This window comes from Anolis carolinensis, unplaced genomic scaffold (assembly GCF_035594765.1).
Source record: "Anolis carolinensis isolate JA03-04 unplaced genomic scaffold, rAnoCar3.1.pri scaffold_7, whole genome shotgun sequence".
NCBI lineage: Eukaryota > Metazoa > Chordata > Lepidosauria > Squamata > Dactyloidae > Anolis > Anolis carolinensis.
The window spans coordinates 16,778,180-16,800,255 of record NW_026943818.1 but is presented as its reverse complement, the minus strand read 5'-3'; the positions used below and the strand labels follow the sequence as shown (position 1 = coordinate 16,800,255).

General features: G+C 45.0%; 1 protein-coding gene across 1 annotated transcript; it reads left to right on the top strand.

Annotated features, from left to right (window-relative positions):
* Positions 1–547: 547 nt before the first annotated feature.
* Positions 548–20,438, top strand: pigs (phosphatidylinositol glycan anchor biosynthesis class S). Its single transcript, XM_003227279.4, has 12 exons — positions 548–704; positions 2,755–2,894; positions 4,057–4,168; positions 4,286–4,375; positions 5,436–5,527; positions 6,892–7,102; positions 7,692–7,834; positions 8,112–8,226; positions 15,660–15,805; positions 17,978–18,078; positions 18,646–18,856; positions 19,945–20,438. Exons 1-12 carry the CDS (start codon positions 662–664, stop codon positions 20,218–20,220), a joined length of 1,680 nt encoding a protein of 559 aa, XP_003227327.1. The 5' UTR covers positions 548–661; the 3' UTR covers positions 20,221–20,438.
* The last annotated feature ends 1,638 nt before the right edge of the window (positions 20,439–22,076 follow it).

The following is a 22,076-nucleotide window of genomic DNA, read 5'->3' as shown; positions in this document are numbered from 1 at the left end:
ACTTATGCTAGTGACCACCACTCTCATGAATATCAATAATATAACATATTGTATATACATATAATATTCATAATATTATATTGTAATACGATATAATACTAATAATACAATATAATAATATTAATTCTATATTATATTTTATATGTAATATTACTAATAATATTACAATATATTGGTATAGTACAATATAATAATTTATTGCCAGTATTGTGCTAGGCTAATAATATAATATTGTATTGTAAATTTAATTTGTAAGCCGATCTGAGTCCCCTTCGGGGTGAGAAGCGAAGGATATAAATGTATTAAATAAATAAATATTAAGGTCTGTGCCTTTAAGAAAACTAATCTAATGCCAGCAAGTCAACAAAGGGTTAGCATGGCACAACTATTTGTCATGTTTGAGCCTCCTCCCTCACCGTAGTGAAGCAGGCATTTTTCCCATTGGTCGGTCTTTTGCTCGCCGCAACGGGATAGGCCAGGTTTGTGTTTACCTCCCGCCCCCTTCGACGTACAGGACGTCGCTTCAGCCCACCTCGCCTGTACGACTCTCTTATTGGGTGCCACCGCTGTCACTCGGAGGACACGCCAATCCCATTGGTTGGTTCGAGGCTGAGTCGCCGAAGCCCTGCCCTCCGCTGAGGGAGGACTTCCGCGTGACAAGATGGCGGGTCACGCCGCTGCAGCCGCCGCAATGGATGCCGCCGGTAAGGATCGAAGGGAAGAAAGGAGGGACAAAAAGGCCACGGAAGCGAATGAGCTGGGGAATCAAAGCTATAGATAGATAGATAGATAGATAGATAGATAGATAGATAGATAGATAGATAGATAGATAGATAGATAGATAGATAGATAGATAGATAATAAAACTTGTGGGATCCGATGGGGGCAATGGGACCTATAGTCCATAATAAGTCCAATACAGAGCCTCACAACCGGGAATAATGGGATTCGTAGCCTGATGCAGTGCCTCAGAATGATGGGATTTGTAGCCCAACACAAGGGCAGCCACGGGGATAAAAGTATTTGTAGTCATATATATCCCAATATACTATTCAGCCAGAAATGGGAAAGAATAGCACAGGACCATCTATTTTGACAAATGGTAGGTTTGCGACAAGCCCAAAGGAGTGGATCGACGACAAATTGGATAAAGGAATAAAGAAAATGCTAACATACACACACATATATAAAAATGTAACATGCATAATTCCCATGGAGTAAACAACAAAACCACTGGACAAAACCACTGGACAAATTGGATAAAGGAATAAAGAAAATGCTGACATACACACACACACATAAATAATAATAATAATAATAATAATAATAATAATAAACTTTATTTTTATATCCCGCCCCATCTCCCCGAAGGGACTCGGGGCGGCTCACAACAGGGACAAGCCCGAACAACAACAACATATTTAACATAAACTTAAAACATTCCAACAATACACAAAATAAAATAATGGACAAATACATTAAAATCCAAGCAAATAAAATCAGAGTAATTAAAAGCAACCCAGTGGGGACAGGTTTCGTAAAGTGCTGTATCATGGAAATAAATAACAGTGATAAAGTGCCATATGCTTTTAAAACAGAAATAAGTATTATAATAACAGCTCTATTGGGCCTGTTCATTTAAACGCGCTCTGGAACAACCATGTTTTCAAACATAAACACACACACACATATAAAAATGTAATGTGCATAATTCCCATGGAGTGAACAACAAAACCACTGGACCAAATCACACCAAATTTGGCCACAAAGGGAGTGGATCGACGACAAATTGGATAAAGGAATAAAGAAAATGTTAACACACACACACACACACAAAAATGTAATGTGCATAATTCCCATGGAGTAAACAACAAAACTACTGGACCAAATCACACCAAATTTGGCCACAGAAGACATAGTCATCCAATCTATGTCTTTCCATCAAAGAACCCTATAAAATTACGTCCAAATTTCAGAAACCCCCCCAAAACCAAAAATTACAAACCACGCATGTGCAGAGCCCCCCCCCCTTCCCCCAGAAACTTGGTGACGTTAACCAGGTGGGGCTTCAATGCGTCACTGAGCACAGCTAGACATATTCCAGATATGAAACAACCAGAGCCAGCTAACACTTCCCAACAAAGGATTCCCCCTCAGAGTCATCATCATCATCATCATTATTATTGAGTTCCTGGGAACCATCAAAATGAACAAAACCTGGTAGCCATCTTTAAAAAAAACTCTACAATCAGGACAGTAAATAAAGAACAACACTTTGAGAATAAGGGTATTCCAGACAGGAAACAACCAGAGCCAGCTAACACCTCCCAACAAAAGATTCCCCCAGGGATGAAACAACCACGCTTTGAAGCTGCAAGCTCATTCAATGCTAATCAAGGTGACTAATTACAACATTCAAGGTGACTAATTACAACATTCATACTTGCCTCCACAGACAAAAACCCACCTAGGACAGCAACGCGTGGCCGGGCCCAGCTAGTATTTATATACAAGACTAGGAGATAGTGGGATTTGCAGATTGTGGGATCCGAAGGGGACCGTGGGATTTATAAGGTTGTGGGAATAATGGGATTTGTAGTCCAATTTGTCTCCTAGGCTTCCAGGAGCTGGAAAGGCACCATTAAAGGCTGAGGTTGCCTCCAGGCCTTTCCCAGATGTGTTAGATTTGAACTCAGGACTGACTTCTCTCTCTCTTTCTCTCTCTCTTTTTTATTTCCCCTCGTTCTCCTGCAGAGAAGACCCGAGGAAAGTATGCCGCGCTCTCCTTCGCCGCCATTGCCGTGGTTCTGGGGCTTCCGCTCTGGTGGAAAACAACGGAGACCTACCGGGCCTCGTTGCCGTACGCCGAGATTGCGGAGCTGGACACCTTAAGGGTCGGTAGGGCCGGGTCGCAACTCCTCCTCCCAGGCCCGTAGCCAGGGAGGCTAACAATGGCACAGCTTCTTCTCTTTGCTCCTATTCCATGGTTTCCTTGGCAGGGCTTGGATTAGATGAACCAGTGGAGACACCTCAGTTTCCACCTGCCATCCAGGTCAAATCCTGTTGCACTCTAGCCTTGAGATAACTTTTCACCCAACAGCATACCAGAGTCCAATAGACTACAAAAGTTTAGTAGGAAAAGCATGTGCAAAGGGAAAAAAGGATTTCCCAAAAATGCAGTAGAGTAGAAAATACAAAATAGCAGCAATCCAAAAATGACAAAGTGAATTTTGTCAAGAGAGCCAAAATCCATCAGTCGTTCAAATTATGCACGAGCATAAAAACAGGAGCTTTTCCAATGCACACCCTTCGAGGAACAAAGACAAAGACAGGAATCTTGAATCTTGAACTTGAGAGCTGAGACAGGAATACCATCCTTATGGCAAAGTTGTCTCCTCTGAGAAGCACAAAGTAAACACTTGATTTAAGCCTGACCAAGAAGCCATGAGATCATGCTGAATGCACCTGGGCTTCAAGGATTTCTCACGAATTCTCTCAGAACGTCTGATTAGACTATTTTTCACTCCCTCTGTTCTCAAACCTAATCTGGCTTCTTGGGAAAACTCCCCATTTCACAAGGGAACTGAAATCTACACTTTCTGTTGGCTGGGAACAAGCACTGGAATCCTAAACAAAGCCTTCTCGGCCTGGAATTTTCTCTGATCCCTAACAGGCTCTTCACTTTGAAATTCATCCTCTGAAAAATCCTCCGAGCCACAACAAATCTCCCCCCCCCCCCCGGCCAGGCCGGTACCTTTGGCTTTGCCTGCTGGCTGCAAGTAGGCCAACTTGTCAGCTATTGCTGCTATTGAAATGTAAATTAGTAGAAATATAGAAATGATAGTGTGAATAATCAAAATTTGGTTGAGATCCTTCTGGACGTGCTTGCTGAAAGGTGCCAGTTGAAATTCAGGAGTAAACAGGGTTTTTTTAACCTGAAAAATTTGGGGGTGGTTTGAACTTCTCAACCAGCCCCTTGGCTACAGCCTTCCTTGCACTGCGTAATCTTTCATCCACTGTTTCCGTCAATTAATTAAGGATTTTGCTGTCATTCAGTTCCAGCTGACAGTGCCGGTGTCGGTCGTCTTCGCAAAAGGGTCGCTGCCGGCGAAGCAGGAGCGCAAACTCCCTTCCCGCAAGATGCAGGACGTCGAGATCCCCTTGAATCGTAAGTGCAAGAAAACTTTGAACATGCTCAGCAGCCCCGCTCTTGGCGTAGGCGACCAATAGGACCAAGAGATTTTAAAAACGTAGTGGATTTGACACGTCTGTTTGCCTCTCGCAGCCAAGACCAGTGTGACCTCCCATTATGAGATGTTCTACCGCCGCGCGACAACGCAGGAGGAAATGATTCTGGCGCAGAAGTCACTGGAAGGTATTATTTATTATTTACTAGCTTGGGTCCCCAGCGTTGCCCAGGCTATTTGAAAAAATCAATTTTTAATTGTAAAAATGCATAAGGTTGTGGGTGAACTACAACTCACATCAGGCCAGCTTAACCCCAAGAAATTCTATCAGTACTTTAAGTTTGTTATGTTGGGCAAATGTGCTCTGGATGCATTATCAGTGAGGCTCAGTGTGCTCTCAGGTTGCAGAGTGAACTAGAACTCCACTCAAACCCTTCCAGTAGGTTGAGTTAGTCCTGGGGGTTCTGTGTGCCAAGTTAGGTCCAGGTCCATCATTGGTGGAGGTCACAGTTTCTCTAGTTGTGAGTAAACTACAACTCCCAGAGAGGAAGGCCAGTTCTCCCCAAACTCCTCCAGTAATCCAGTTTCGGCATATCAGGTATGTGTGTCAGGTTTGGTCCAGATCCATCAGTGTTTGGATTCACAGTGCTCTCTGGAGGTAGGTGAACTACAACTCCCCCAAAACAAGGTGAATTTTCCCCAAAGACCTTCAGTATTTTTTGCTGGTCATGGGGGCCCTGTGTGCCGAGTTTGGTCCAATTCCATCTTTGGTGGAGATCAGGGTGCTCATTGATTGTAGGTGAACTATACATCCCAGTACGCACAACTCCAAAATATCCAAGCCAATTCCACCCAAAACCCAAAAGTATTCAAATGTGGGCATTTTGGGTATGCATGCCAAGTTGGGTCCAGATCCATCATTGTTTGAATTCATGGATGTAGGTGAACTACAAGTCCTCTAAATCCCCCCAAAAACCTCCAGTATTTTTATTGGTCATGGGGGTTCTGCTAAGTGAGTTCTAGGTCCATTGTTGGTGGAGTTCAGAGTGTTCTTAGATTGCATGTGAACTATACATCCCAGTACCTACAACTCCTATAAATCATGGTGAATTCTCCCCAAACCTCTACAGTATGTTCATTTTCTGATCAATTCCTCTGTTTGCTGTGTGCCATAGAAAAGAATAGGAAAGTGGGCAGGGTGATGCAAATTCCAAATTACACTATTGTCCCCTTTCTGTCTCGTTCCAGAGGTCGATTCCAGCCTTCGGACAACAGAAGAGACCTCCATGGGGTCCATCACTGTTTATGTGGTTCCACAAAACTCCCTTCTCCTCCCACAGGTCCATTATCCGATTTTATTATAATGAGATTCTGCACAATGTTGCTGTGAGGGTTCTGGGCTGTCTCGCCATGTTCCAGAAGCATTCTCTCCTGACGTTTCACCCACATCTATGGCAGGCATCCTCAGAGGTTGTGAGGTCTGTTGGAAACTAGGCAAGTGAGGTTTATATATCTGTGGAATTATGTCCAGGGTGGGAAAAAGAAATAACTCTTGTCTGTTGGAAGCAAGTGTGAATGTTGCCATTGGCCAGCTTGATTAGCATTGAATTGCCTTTCAGCTTCAAAGCCTGGCTGCTTCCTGCCTGGGGGAATTTGTTGTTGATTGTTTCCTGTCTGGGATTCCCCTGTTTCTGAGTGTTGTTCTTTATTTACTGTTCTGATTTTAGAGGTTTTTTTTAATACTGGCAGCCAGATTGTGTTCATTTTCATGGTTTCCTCCTTTCTGTTGAAATTGTTCAGACGCTTGTTGATTATAATGGCTTCTCTGTGTAGCCTGACATAGTATTTGTTAAGAATGGTTCAGCATTTCTGTACTTTCAAATAATATGCCAGGTTGGGTCATCAAGGGCTCTGCTATGGCTGAGTTAGTCTGCAGTGTCTTTCGTGTTCCTTGATTCGTGCCTGGGCAATGCTGCTGTGTTTGGGTGTCCCTATGTAGATTTTGTTGGATTATGGCTGTATGTGTATGAAAATCAAGTGTTTTCTGCTGTTAGGCAAGAGTGTGTGTTTCAGCAATGAAACAGTTAACAGCAGGCTAGTTAGACTGACAGCCTGCTATGACCTATCAGGCATGATTTCCGGTCTTTGGAGGTCGGAACTTCCTTCGAACTGAGGAATGTGCTTCTTATCTCTGAGTGTGTTGAGCTGGTGCTTGCCGAGCGAAGAGGCTATAGAGAAATGCCAGCTCAGAGCGATGGCTTTTGCTGTGCTTTGTAAATATAGATATGGAAATAAATGTTTGGACTTCAGACTACAGATGTGTTTGAGTCTGACGTTGAAGAGGAATTGGTGAGGCAGACGATTGCAACCAATTCATCAGGGTGCTGGAGAAGATGATTGATGGAGTTTGGAGAAACCCACCCAGCTCGCACCCTGACACCCACGCTCACAGACTTGTCCACAGCTGCATGGTATACGGTAGACTCCTGCAGAGGTGAGAGGATCCCTCTTGTTCGATGCTGGAACATGGCCATACAGCCCAGAAGACTCACAGCAACCCAGTGATTCCGACCATGAAAGCCTTCTTCAACACCTTCTGCACAATGTTTGGGATCCCATTTGTATTATATTATATATAATATATGTTGCTATATATATTATGTGACCCGTCAACGTAACTGCTTCTCCTGCATCTGTTCTGCAGGACGTTGCCGTGTTTGTCGGGAAGCACCGCAGTGCCGTCCTTCGGTCCCCTCTCAACGCGGAGGATGCCCTCACCAAAGTGGACGCTCACGTCCAGCGAGTGGCCCACGCCATGTCCTTCACACCTGACTCCCTCGCAGAAGCCCTTGCTGACCGCGTCCTCATTGGCCAACCAGGCGCCGAGTGGAAGCGGCCCGTCAAGTCCAGTCTTGGTAGGACATGGGTTGGACACCCTCCACATGTCATTCCCAGGGGCTTTCTAGTGTTCCAAGCATAGTACAGTTTGACCACAGAACAATGGTTTTCTAGTATGCAAAGCACAGCTCGGTTCATCTGATATTTGCATGATTGGTTTTCTGGAATACACAGTAATGGTTTTCTGGTATGGAAAGCACAGCTCAGTTCATATGATATTTGCATGATTGGTTTTCTGAAATACAAAGCAGTGGTTTTCTGGTATGCAAAGCACAGCTCAGTTCATCTGATATTTGCATGATTGGTTTTCTGGAATACAAAGCAGTGGTTTTCTGGTATGCAAAGCACATCTCAGTTCATACTATAGTTGCATGGATGGCTTTCTGGCATACTACTACTAATAATAACATAAAATACTGCAACAATAGTAATGGCTTTCTGCATTGCAAAGTACAGCTCTATTCAGACCTAAGTTTATTCGAGCCCTAGAGAAGAAGCTTCTTAGCATGCAAAGCCAAGTGCCACACTCATCAAACAAGTCCAGTCTATCAGTTGACCGCACGCAAAGCACAGCTCTAGAGCACGTGTGTCTTGTCTTGCATGTAGGATACGAGATCACCTTCAGCTTGCTGAACCCAGATCCGAGGTCTCACGACGTGCATTGGGACATCGAGGGGGCCATCCGGCGCTTTGTGAAGCCAATGCTGGAGAAGCTGAGCCCCGTGGCCGAGTTTTCAGTGGACTCACAAGTGAGTGTTGTTATTATTTTGATTTTATCGATATATCCAAATATGGGCTCTTTGCTGGGGGGTCCTATACCATTTCATTAGTATTGTATTGGTTATCTATGAGTTTGTTATATGTGAATCCCATAATTCCTTTCTTTTTCTCCACTTTCCATTGTAATGTTTGATCGAAATCTCTCTCGGGAGCTTCCATCTTCTTCTTCCACTCTGTAATCTTTTGCGACATGTTGTGCCATAACAACCTTCTCAGTGCTCTTTTTCCCCATGTTTCCTTTTGCAGATCCTCTATTACGCAGCATTAGGAGTGACGCCTCGTTTTGACCCTGCGTCCTCCAGTTACCGCCTGAGCGTCCATAGCCTTCCCCATGTCATCAACCCAGTAGAGGCCCGGTTGGGTGAGTGAGAGTTTGGAACAGTTGCAAACAAGACTCAGGACAGTGGCGGACGTTGTGGATTTACCATATATACTCGAGTATAAGCCGACTCGAATATAAGCCGAGGCACCTAATTTTACCACAAAAAACTGGGATAATTTATTGACTCAAGTATAAGCCGAGGGTGGGAAATGCAGCAGCTATGGGTAAATTTCAAAATAAAAATAGATACCAATAAAATTTCATTAATCGAGGCATCAGTAGGTTAAATGTTTTTGAATATTTACTGTATTTCAAAGAAAAACAATAAACTAGCTCTATAAGTGGAAAAGTAGGGGCAACAAAAACAATATGGTATCAACAATAACCTAATAAATAATAATAATAATAATAATAATAATAATAATAATAATAATAATAAAAACAGGAAAAACTCAGCCGCTATCAGGACCTCAAGATTGAACTTCAAAGACTCTGGCAGAAACCAGTGCAAGTGGTCCCGGTGGTGATGGGCACATTGGGTGCCGTGCCAAAAGATCTCAGCCGGCATTTGGAAACAATAGACATTGACAAAATTATGATCTGCCAACTGCAAAAGGCCACCCTACTGGGATCTGCACGCATCATCCGAAAATACATCACACAGTCCTAGACACTTGGGAAGTGTTTGACTTGTGATTTTGTGATATGAAATCCAGCATATCTATCTTGTTTGTGTCAAGGACAGAACGCCACAAGATTCAAAGTAACAGAGTTTATTAGATTACAGAACTCAAAAATGCCCGTAAAAACACAAGGGCCAGGCAGTTTTTGCCTTTAGGAGCAAAAAGGGACAAAAGTAAATGTTCAAAAGATAAACCGGATTAAACCGGAGTTTAATCCGGGTAAAAACAAACTGCTTGCTTCAGCCTAGGTATTAACAGAACGAAAGCCAAGGAACAAAAGATACAAAGAATGCAACTAATTGGCAGCAGATTCCTCTCTGCTGCCAGCACTGTGCTTAGAGTAACTTGCGTCGCTCCCACACACACACAGTAGACAGGATCTCCAACACGAGCAATTCAGCCAAGGATTGTAGAAGTAGAGTAGACCAGTTCCGTTCCGTAGATCAAAGCCAGAAGCAGACGTTTGTAGTTTTTCCAAGTCCAAGAAGGGGGGGAAGACAAGCCGTGGTCAGTTCAGTCCGGGTTCTCAAAGCAGGAGATGGCGTCCGTCAGAAAGACGACGGAAGGTCAAGCTAATAAGAGTAAACACAGGTTTGCACAAACAAATGCCCACACAATCCCTCCCGCCGTCTGACCTTGGATTCCAATCAACTTACGTCTCAGCACAGGAAAGCACACAAGTCTTCAGGGAAGCGTCCCACACACACACGGATCCCAAGCGTTTGCCCAGATTACCTTGCCCGACGCAATTTGCAATTGCTCCCAAGCCCCATTTTATGCCAGTTACAAATCTTCATCACTGTCAGCTGTCCTCCTTAACCCGGGCGTTTCCTCATCACTTTCCTCGTCAGAGCTGGAACACCTCTGACTACGCCCAACAGCATCTCCAGCTGTGGATCCCGTCCCATCCCTCCAGCTAAGCCATGGGTCTAATCCTGAAGGTCCCCATTCATCTTCTGCCCCATCATGGCCAGTGGCCCCCAATTCCTCCCTTACCCGAGTCCAATCCATCTCATCCTCCTCTGAGCTAACCAGCCCCTCCTCCATTCTCTCCGTAAACCCTTCGAAAGATTCTTCGTCAGATGGTGCTGCAAATATGTCTCGCAATCTTTTTCTCTCTCGCTCCTCGAGAGTATCTGACTCCCGAGGAGTCTTACGCCCACGTCTGTCAGTAACAGAGCCATGAGGCTCAATCATAACACTATCCCCTCTCACAAAGGCCTCCTCCCCCGATGGCGGAGAAGTGGCAGTGATACCCTCCGCTATAGCACCACGACGACTAGAGGTATCAAGTTTCAACAGCGAACGATGAAAGACTGGATGGACCTTTAAACTAGACGGTAAACGCAAACGAAACGCAACGGAAGAAATCTTTTTAACGATAGGAAAGGGACCCAAATACCGAGGCGCAAACTTTCCCCCAGCCTGTTTAATATGTTTGGAAGATAACCACACCAAATCCCCTTCTTCCAACTCCTCCCCTGCCTGCCTGTGGCGGTCAGCCTGAGTCTTCTGCGTTGCCTTAGCTTCCAACAGTAAGCGACGGGCAACATCATGCAATGCAGCCATTTCCGTAGAGCGGTACACAGGGTCCGAAGAGACCACATTGGTCGACGGCGCCACACCTCCCCGTGGGTGAAAACCATAAGTTAGCTCAAACGGCGTATGCTGACTAGATGTGTGCACCGCATTGTTGTAAGCAAATTCCGCCACCGGTAGCCACTTCACCCAAGCCGTGGGTTGATCTAAACAAAAACAACGCAGATATTGCTCTAAGAGCCCATTAACCCGTTCCGACTGTCCATCCGTTTGCGGATGAAAGGCTGAAGAAACGTTTAACTTAGTCCCCAAGCACTCATGGAAATGTTTCCAAAAGCGTGACACAAATTGCGGAGCCCTATCTGAAATAATCACCTCGGGTGCTCCGTGCAAACGATAGATGTGCTTAGTAAATAGTAAGGCCAACGTAGGGGCCGCCGGAATGGTTGAACAAGGAATAAAATGAGCCAGTTTACTAAATAAATCCACCACCACCCAAATACAAGTATAACCCCCAGACTTAGGCAAATCTGAAATGAAATCCATGGAAATGATTTGCCATGGCCTGTCCGGAACAGGTAAAGACGACAACAACCCTCTAGGGCGCCCAACAGGCGTCTTACTCTGCTGGCAAACGGCGCAGCTGTCACAAAAGCGCAGAATGTCTTGCCGCATCTTTGGCCACCAATAGCTCCTGGTAATGAGCTGCACGGTCTTGAATCTGCCAAAGTGCCCAGCCATGGGTTCGTCATGGTGGGCTCTAATCACCTCCAACCTGAGGGCCCCCACTGGTACGTAGACCTGCCCCCTGCGTACCAATACTCCGTCTTGATCTTGTAGATGCGGCAGTATGGTACGGTTACCTGCTGAGAGCAACATCAGTTGCTCCTGTGTCCACACATCATCCCTCTGAGCCGCAAGGATCTGGTCATGTAACCCGAGCTCATTATCTACAACACACAGAGAGGCAGTAGGCAAGATGGTCTGACATACAACCTGCTCATTGGTCTTAAACTCCGGCTTGCGGGATAAAGCATCGGCCCGCAAGTTTGCCTTCCCCTCTACGAACTGCACCTTGAAGTTAAACCTGGAGAAAAACAAAGCCCATCGGATTTGACGCTGGTTTAACTTCTTTGCTGTTTGCAAGTGCTCTAAGTTCTTGTGATCAGATCTGACCACGATCTGGTGCCGTGCCCCTTCAAGCCAGTGCCGCCACACCTCAAACGCCACCTTAATCGCCAACAACTCCTTCTCCCATATGGTATAGTTCTGCTCGAAGGGTGTTAGTTGCCGTGAGTAAAATCCACAGGGACGCAAGGTCCCTGAGGAATCCTTCTGAGACAATACAGCCCCCAACGCGTAGCTAGAAGCGTCCGCTTCTACCACGAACGGTTTGTCAACATCAGGATGGGTTAGTATGTTGTCCGATTGAAAACTAGACTTTAGTTGTAGAAACGCCTCGTGAGCTTCCCGCCCCCACACAAATGGCTGTTTCTTGCGCAGAAGCTGCGTCAAAGGTACCGTGAGCTTTGCAAAATTCGGAATAAACTCCCGGTAGTAATTAGCAAAACCTAAGAACCTTTGTACATCCTTCTTAGTCTTCAGCTCCTGCCATGAGTTGACGGCGTCAACCTTATGTGGGTCCATTTTAAGTTCCCTACCTGACACTACATGACCTAGGAACTCCACTTCAGGCACATGAAAGACGCATTTGGAAGCCTTGGCGAAAAGCCCATTAGCCCGCAGTCGGTGCAGAACCTGCTTGACATGTTGACGATGTTCTTTCTCGTCCTTAGAAAAAATCAAGATATCATCCAAATAAATCACTAAAAATTGGTCAATTAGGTCCCTGAACACATCGTTCATGAACCTCTGGAAGACCGCAGGAGCATTACAAAGCCCAAAAGGCATGACTCGGAACTCGTGGCATCCGAAACACGTGTTAAATGCCGTCTTCCATTCATCCCCTTCCCGTATACGGATTAAGTTATAGGCCCCCCGCAGGTCAAGCTTGGTAAAGACCTTAGCCCCTTGCACCCTTGATAACAGTTCCGAGATTAAAGGGAGCGGGTACCTATCCCGAATGGTGTATTTGTTTAGGATCCGATAGTCGCAGACCAGCCTAAGTTCCCCAGTCTTTTTGGCTACAAAGAATACTGGTGCCGCAGTTGGAGAACTAGATGGGCGAATAAACCCCTTGGCTAAATTTTCATCTAAAAACTCCCGCAAAGCTTGCCTTTCCGGTACAGTCAAGGCATACAGCCTCCCTGCTGGCAGTTTCGCACCTTCTGCCAACTTGATGGCGCAATCATATGGCCTGTGCGGTGGTAATTTGTCCGCTTCTCTTTTACAAAATACATCAGAGAACTCCCCATACTCAGCAGGCACTCCCTCCATATCAGCATGAGTAACGTTTAGAGTGCAACAATCCTGCCTCTTTAAGATCACTTTACGTGTTGCCCAATCCACTTGTGGGTTTACTACAGCTAGCCAATCCATCCCCAGGATCACATCATATCGAGGCAAGCTCGTAATATCCCACACAAACGTTCCCGTTACTCCCTGCACCTCCCACGTTACTGCTGAGGTTTCCTGGTTACATGCATGGGTGGCGCACACATTGCTTTTGAGTGTTTACGAGCCTCGAACCTTGCGTCTAAACGCAGCACCTTAGCTACTAAGGCGTCCCAGCTTTCAGCCGGCTCCAAGCGTGCTAATTCATCCTGGAGCATATCACTTAACCCGGCAGTAAATAAAAGCATGAATGCATTTTCCCCCCAATCCAGCTGGTGGCGATACAGGTTAAACTTATTTAAGTAATCCAAAACAGTCCCCTTTCCCTGTTTCAACCGATACAGGGCCCACCCAGCGTTCTCCGTGCGGAGAGGATCCCCAAAAGTATCAGTTAACAACTTTTTGAAATTATTCAAATTGTCCTTGACTGGGTCATTTCCCAAAATTAAATTAGTGGCCCATTGTCCTGCGGAACCGGTCAACAAACTCAAAATAAAAGCCACCTTACTAGTGTCAGTAGGAAAAGCATGAGCACTGAGCTGAGAAAAATAAAGCTCCACTTGTGCCAAAAAGGTTGGCAACTTGCACCTGGTTCCGTCAAAGCGTTCAGGAGTCAAAACATGTCCTTTCACAGCAAAAGCTGTTTGGCTTACGGTAAAGGCCGTTTGCAATTGGTCTACTTTGGCTCTTAACTCATCCATCGTCTTCCTGACGGGTTTATTGCTGCAATAAACTTTTTTTTGGCGTCGGGCAATCTGTCAAGGACAGAACGCCACAAGATTCAAAGTAACAGAGTTTATTAGATTACAGAACTCAAAAATGCCCGTAAAAACACAAGGGCCAGGCAGTTTTTGCCTTTAGGAGCAAAAAGGGACAAAAGTAAATGTTCAAAAGATAAACCGGATTAAACCGGAGTTTAATCCGGGTAAAAACAAACTGCTTGCTTCAGCCTAGGTATTAACAGAACGAAAGCCAAGGAACAAAAGATACAAAGAATGCAACTAATTGGCAGCAGATTCCTCTCTGCTGCCAGCACTGTGCTTAGAGTAACTTGCGTCGCTCCCACACACACACAGTAGACAGGATCTCCAACACGAGCAATTCAGCCAAGGATTGTAGAAGTAGAGTAGACCAGTTCCGTTCCGTAGATCAAAGCCAGAAGCAGACGTTTGTAGTTTTTCCAAGTCCAAGAAGGGGGGAAGACAAGCCGTGGTCAGTTCAGTCCGGGTTCTCAAAGCAGGAGATGGCGTCCGTCAGAAAGACGACGGAAGGTCAAGCTAATAAGAGTAAACACAGGTTTGCACAAACAAATGCCCACACAATCCCTCCCGCCGTCTGACCTTGGATTCCAATCAACTTACGTCTCAGCACAGGAAAGCACACAAGTCTTCAGGGAAGCGTCCCACACACACACGGATCCCAAGCGTTTGCCCAGATTACCTTGCCCGACGCAATTTGCAATTGCTCCCAAGCCCCATTTTATGCCAGTTACAAATCTTCATCACTGTCAGCTGTCCTCCTTAACCCGGGCGTTTCCTCATCACTTTCCTCGTCAGAGCTGGAACACCTCTGACTACGCCCAACAGCATCTCCAGCTGTGGATCCCGTCCCATCCCTCCAGCTAAGCCATGGGTCTAATCCTGAAGGTCCCCATTCATCTTCTGCCCCATCATGGCCAGTGGCCCCCAATTCCTCCCTTACCCGAGTCCAATCCATCTCATCCTCCTCTGAGCTAACCAGCCCCTCCTCCATTCTCTCCGTAAACCCTTCGAAAGATTCTTCGTCAGATGGTGCTGCAAATATGTCTCGCAATCTTTTTCTCTCTCGCTCCTCGAGAGTATCTGACTCCCGAGGAGTCTTACGCCCACGTCTGTCAGTAACAGAGCCATGAGGCTCAATCATAACAGTTTGCTGTGTCATAATAAAATAATAATAATAATAATAATAATAATAATAATAATAATAATAATAAAAAAACCCTTCATTTGGATCCCACCCTATCTCCCCATGGGGACTCAGGCCGGCTTCCAACATAGTAACAGGCAAACATTCAATGCCTATATAATCAATGCAGAGCTAGATATAGATCTATAATTATAGATACTAATTTCACATATGCATTTCCCCCTGAAACATTTGCAAATCCCCTCTGTGTGTGTGTGTGTTTGTGCATTTCCCTCCTGTAATATAGGTAGGTAAGAATATATTCATATCTATCCAGACATCTCTCTTTATATAGATATTTGCAGAGACTTGCAAACATATGAGGGGAAATTCATATATAAAATTAATGTATATAGATAGATACACATATAAAAGTACATAGAGATGGCAAAAGCTTGCAAGGGGTTTATGCTGATATATCTGTAGGCGAGTTTAAAAGGAGAGTTTCAGGGGAAAATGCTTTCATAAGATGAATGAATATATATTTTTCTTCTTCTTGACTTACAAGAGTGTTTCTCTTTTCAAAACATTCCCTTGATTAAGAGCGAGAGAGGCTTTGCAAAAGAAAACACACTGATAAGGGAGGAGGAGAGAGAAATAGATCACATATTGCAAGCAAAAGCCTGCAAGCTCCCCTTGACCCAATTATAAGCCGAGGGAGGCTTTTTCAGCTCATAAATAAGGGCTGAAAAACTCGGCTTATCTTCGAGTATATACGGTACCTACATACCTCTATCTTGCTACCTTTCCTTATCTCAACTTCTGTCTCTCTCCATACCTATCACCACCCAGGTTCCAGCGCTGCCTCACTTTACCCGGTGCTCAACTTCCTGTTATATATTCCGGAAGATTTGCACTCGCCCCTCTACATCCAGGGCAAGGATGGGTCTGCCGTGCCCACGAATGCCTTCCATAGCCCTCGATGGGGCGGCATTATGGTAAGTAAGAGTCATGTGCATTTGTTTTGTTAGTCTTCATGAGGCGTTTCAGGGCGGGATGAGCTGAGTGAGCTGGGAAAGAGACTGAGAAAGCACAGGATTCTGGGAAATGTGGTTTGGGAAGGCGAGGAGCCCTGTGTCGGAGAATACAATAGGTACTGCCATGAACTACATTTCCCAGAATGCTGCTCAGCATCAGAAAGCCCCAGTCAGGAGAGGGGAAGATGTGTCCCTCCGTTGCAGCAGCAGCCAGAGATCCAACAAATAGTTGAATCTGCAAAGAGGAGGACTAATAATAAGAATGTTATTTATATAAATCAATGCTGGGCTATTTATGTATTTATCGTGTCAGAAGTGAATGGAGAATACAGTCATAATGTATAGAAAAACCACAAACAATGTTAAATTGTCAGAGTAATGCGCGCAGCGTAGCAGCAGATGTATGATGTCAGTTGAAGCGCAGAACGAAAGAACGTCAGAGACGAAGTAAAAATATGTACAAAGTTTTACCTGACAAGACAAACAGACTTGCAGACGATAGACACAGGACTTTTAATCTAGACAAACAGCACGGATCTTCTCAGCAGGCAGAAACAGATCTCATCTGATGCCATCAGCTATATACAAACACACTTGTAGTCTGGACCCTCCTATCTGGCTCCAGCCACACATCCAAGGTCAATACAGCTTCTTACCAAATTAACTCTTTACACACCATAGCATTTCCTGGATGATGCAATACATGCTAGACACAAATTTCATTTAAACACTACTAATACACAAATCCCACATTAACAAAAATTTGGCATTATATTAAATTTCCTTTGACCAGAAGCTGGCCACTTGGAGTGCCTCTGGTGTCGCTGTGAGACGGTCCTCCATTGTGCTTGTGGCAGGCTCAGGCTGCATTGTAATAGTGGTCTGTGGTTTATCTTCTCTACATTCGCATGTTGTATCACCATTTCTTAAGGTTGGCTCTGCATCTTGTGGTGCCAGAGCGCAGTCTGTTCAGCACCTTCCAAGTTTCCCAGTCTTCTGTGTTCCCAGGAGGGAGTCTCTCATCCGGTCTCAGTCACTGATTGAGGTTCTGGGTTTTAGCCTGCCACTTTTGGACTCTGGCTTACTGAGTTGTTCCTGTGGGTATCTCTATAGATCTTAGGAAGCTGTTTCTTGATTTAAGGCGTTTGCGTGCTGGCTGATATCCGAACAGAGGCAGGGCCGGAGATGTCACTGCCTTGGTCCTTTCATTACAGGCTGCTACTTCCTGACGGATGTTAGGTGGTGCAATACCGGCTAAATAGTATAATTTCTCCAGTAGTATTGGGCATAGACATCCTGTGATAATGCGCATGTCTCATTAAGAGCCTTGAGGTGTATTCCACACTGGGCATGCGTATTCAGGAGCAGAGTAGCAAAGCGCAAGGGCAGATTTCTTCTCTGTGTCTGGTTGTGATCCCAGATTGTGCTTTCGTATGATATTATTTCTAGCACCCACTTTTTTGCTTATAAGTCAGAGCATGGTCCAGAGTGATTCCCAGGTATTTTGGTGTGCTGCAATATTCAAGTGGGATTCCTTCCCAGGCAATCCTCAGCTTGAGATGCTTGTCTGTTCTTAAGGTGAAAAGCACACATTTGCATTTTAGATGGATTAGGAATCAGCTGGTTTTCCCTGTAATAGGCAGTAAGAACACCTAAATCTTCAGAGAGCTTCTGTTCAACCATTTCAAAGCTCTCTGCTTGGGCGGTGATGGCACGATCGTCAGCATAGATGAAACTCGCTGTCTCTTCTGACAGTGGCTGGTCATATGTGTAGATGTTAAACATTAATGGAGCAAGCACGCTGCCCTGAGGCAGGCCGTTCTTCTGTTTTCTTCATCTGCTTCTCTGACCCTGGAACTCAACAAAAAAGCTCCTGTTTTGTGACAGATTTCCTATGAAGCGGATGAGGTGGTAATCCTTTGTGATATTATACATTTTTCTTAGGAGAAGGCGATGTTTTACAGTATTAAATGCTGCTGATAGGTCTATGAAGACAGCTCCTCTAATCTGATGCCTTTCAAAAACCATCTTCTAAATAAATAAATATTCCTGGGTTAGGAAGAAATCCCTCAGTGGATGGTCCTTAGAACAAGGGAGAAAGGATCACTGTCGATCCTCTTTCTTTCTCGACAGATCTACAACGTTGGACCGGACACAGCCAATGAAACTTCCTTCCCAAAAAGAGTGGATGTCAATATGGTGGCTGTGATGGAGGTCTTCCTGGCCCAGCTGCGGTGAGCTTTGGAACCCATAAAGGGCATCTAGACTGGCTTTGGGACCCATAAAGGGCATTTAGACTGGCTTTGGAACCCATAAAGGGCATCTAGACTGGCTTTGGAACCCATAAAGGGCATCTAGACTGGCTTTGGGACCCATAAAGGGCATCTAGACTGGCTTTGGGGACCCATAAAGGGCATCTAGACTGGCTTTGGGACCCATAAAGGGCATCTAGACTGGTTCTGGGGCCCTTAAAGGGCATCTGGATTGGCTTTGGGACCCTTAAAGGGCATCTAGACTGGCTTTGGGACTCATAAAGGGCATCTAGACTGGCTTTGAGACCCATAAAGGGCATCTAGACTGGCTTTGGGGACCCATAAAGAGCATCTAGACTGGCTTTGGGACCCTTAAAGGGCATCTAGACCAGCTTTGGGACGCTATGGTTCTAAGACCCCTCGCCAATGGTTCGTCAGGGATCAGGACCCAAGTCCGAATGCTCTCCCCTGCTTTGGTGGTCATTCTCTGGCTCTGGGTTCCTGTTGATCAACATAATGATGGTGGGCTTTTTTTTGTCCCCTTGGCAGGCTGCTCTTTGGAGTCTCCCAGACACCACTGCCGGAGGGAGCACTCCTGGCCAACCCAGGCAATGCTGGCCTCTGCGACTGGGAGCTGGACCGGCTGCTCTGGGCCCGGACCGTGGAGAACGTGGCCACCGTCTCCACCACCTTGACCTCACTGGCCCAGCTGCTGGGCAAGATTGGGAACATTGTCATCAAGGATGACGTGGCCTCCGAGGTACAACGCACGCCTGTTCTTGGCCTTTTTTTGGCGGGTCTCTGGAAGTGATTAATAATTGTAAGCCGCATTGAGTCTCCTTCGGGAGAAATAAAGCAGCGTATTAATAATAATAATAATAATAATAATAATAATAATAGTCCTAGACACTTGGGAACGGTTCGACTTGTGATTTTGTGATATGAAACCCAGCATAACTATCTTGTTTGCTGTGTCATAAAATAATAATAATAATAATAATAATAATAATAATTTCAGTAGAGATCACTGTATCCACAATGTTGTTGATCCATAATACATCTCCCCAGGCATCGTGTAGGTCCTCTCGTGCAACTGTACATTTACCATAAGCCAAAAGTAATTCATTTCAGCAGTTCCCTACTATCCACTGTGTTGTTGATCCATAATACGTTCCCCCTAGGCATTGTGTAGGTCCTTTCATGCAACTATACTTTCTCCTTGAGCCGAAAGTCGTTCATTTCAGCAGTTCCCTATTATCCACTGTCTCATTGATCCATAATATGTACCCCCTAGGTATTGTGTAGGTCCTTTCGTGCAACTATACATTCTCCTTGAGCCAAAAGTAATTCATTTCAGCAGTTCCCTACTATCCACTGTGTTGTTGATCCGTAATACGTTCTCCCTAGGCATTGTGTAGGTCCTTTCATGCAACTATATGTTCTTCTTGAGCCAAAAGTCATTCATTTCCGCAGTTCCCTGTTATCCACGGCGTCGTTGATCCATAATACATACCCTCTAGGCATTGTGTAGGTCCTTTGGTGCAACTATACGTTCTCCTTGAGCCAAAAGTAATTCATTTCAGCAGTTTCCCATTATCTATGGTGTCGTTCATCCATAATACATTCCCTGTAGGCAGTGGGTGGGTCCTTTCATGCACCTATATGTTCTTGAACCAAAAGTAATTCGTTTCAGTAGAGATCGCTATTACCCACGGTGTTGTTGATTCATAATACGTCCCCTCTAGGTTCCATTGATTCAAACGAGGTCCTCTCTAGGCCTTTGCTTGGTCCTCTGGTGCCAGTCGGTAGTCCATTAATTTGCTCTGGTTTCTCCCCGCTTTGATGCAGGTCTTCCATGCAGTGGAGTCTGCACAAGGGGCCTTGCAGGAGCTGGAAGCCGGGCAGCTGGAGGCAGCCTTCCTGGCCAGCAAGGCGGCCGTCACGTCCTCGGAGCGGGCCTTCTTCCACCCTTCGCTCCTCCACCTCCTCTACTTCCCTGACGACCAGAAGTTTGCCATTTACATCCCGCTCTTCCTCCCCATGGCCGTCCCCATCCTCCTCTCCATGGCCAAGATCCTGCGGGAGAGCCGTGCCGCCAAGAAGGAGGCAGGCAAGGTGGACTGAGCGCCGGCCGCTTTCCTTTGCACTGCAGCTCCCAGCATCCCCAGTAAGCAGGTCCGAAGGGATCGAAATTCTTCCAGAAAGTCACTTCTTTGGGCCCCAAAAAGTCCTTCCCCTGAAAGGAACTTTCCGGCTTTCTTCAAATCTCCTATTTAATTTATTTGGGTTGATTTTGCAGTTGGGTTTAAAATAAAAGATGATTGGGTTTAAAAGGAAAAATATTCACGTTTCTGTCTTTGCACACAAGCCACTTGGTTCCAGGCAATCTGTTATTATTTATTTGCATGTCCATAACAAAGGGGGCTGTCTGTGTAAGTGGACACTTCCGCCACATACACACGTACACATTTTCACTTTTATTATGCGTCTAGATAGATTATGTGTATAGATAGGTAGATTAGCTAGATACATATATATTAATGTAAATATATTCCAAGCATCTTATACTAAACGGCTCTCCCCATGTGGTCCTGGGCACTCTGCACATGCTTAGGAGTTCTGTGATGCAGTGTGAATATCAAATATATATCTATATCTATCTATCTATATATATATCTACACACACACATACATATATATACAAATACATAAATACACCAAATACCCTAAACGGCCCTCCCCATGTGGTCCTGGGCACTCTGCACGTGCTCAGGAGTCCCTGTGATGCAATCTGAATATCAATATATATATATCTACACACACATACATACACCAAATATCCTAAACAGCCCTCCCCATGTGGTCCTGGGCACTCTGCACATGCTCAGGAGTCCCTGTGATGCAATCTGAATATCAATATATATATATCTACACACACACACACACACATACACCAAATATCCTAAACAGCCCTCCCCATGTGGTCCTGGGCACTCTGCACATGCTCAGGAGTCCCTGTGATGCAATCTGAATATCAATATATATATATCTACACACACACACACACACATACACCAAATATCCTAAACAGCCCTCCCCATGTGGTCCTGGGCACTCTGCACATGCTCAGGAGTCCCTGTGATGCAATCTGAATATCAATATATATATATCTACACACACACACACACATACACCAAATATCCTAAACAGCCCTCCCCATGTGGTCCTGGGCACTCTGCACATGCTCAGGAGTCCCTGTGATGCAATCTGAATATCAATATATATATCTACACACACAATCTGATTATGAATATTTATTTATTTACATGTATTTATATTCCGCCTCCATATGCAATCTGAATCTGAATATATCTATACACACACATATTTTCACACACACACATATATACACATAAATACATCAAATACACTAAACAGCCCTCCTCTCGTGATCCTGGGCACACTGCACATGCTCAGAAGTCCCTGTGATGCAATCTGAATATCAATATATATATCTACACACACATACATACACCAAATACCCTAAACGGCCCTCCCCATGGGGTCCTGGGCACTCTGCACATGCTCAGGAGTCCCTGTGATGCAGTCTGAATATGAATATTTATTTATTTACAGTATTTATATTCCGCCTCCATATGCAATCTGAATATGAATATATCTATACACACACACATATTTGCACACACACACACACACACATATATATACACATAAATACATCAAATATCCAGAATGGCCCTCCCCATGTGATCCTGGGCACTCTGCACATGCTCAGGAGTCCCTGTGATGCAATCTGAATATCAATATATATATTTACACACACACACACACATATATATACACATACATACACCAAATATCCTAAACGGCCCTCCCTATGTAGTCCTGGGCACTCTGCACATGCTCAGGAGTCCCTGTGATGCAATCTGAATATCAATATATATATCTACGCACACAGT

Bases quoted from the DNA above. Each gene is read 5' to 3' on its own strand.
- pigs (XM_003227279.4), top strand. From the start codon at position 662: ATGGCGGGTCACGCCGCTGCAGCCGCCGCAATGGATGCCGCCG. The intron at 8,227-15,659 runs GTGAGTGAGAGT...ATCACCACCCAG, and splicing joins CCCAGTAGAGGCCCGGTTGG to GTTCCAGCGCTGCCTCACTT. The intron at 15,806-17,977 runs GTAAGTAAGAGT...CTTTCTCGACAG, and splicing joins CTCGATGGGGCGGCATTATG to ATCTACAACGTTGGACCGGA.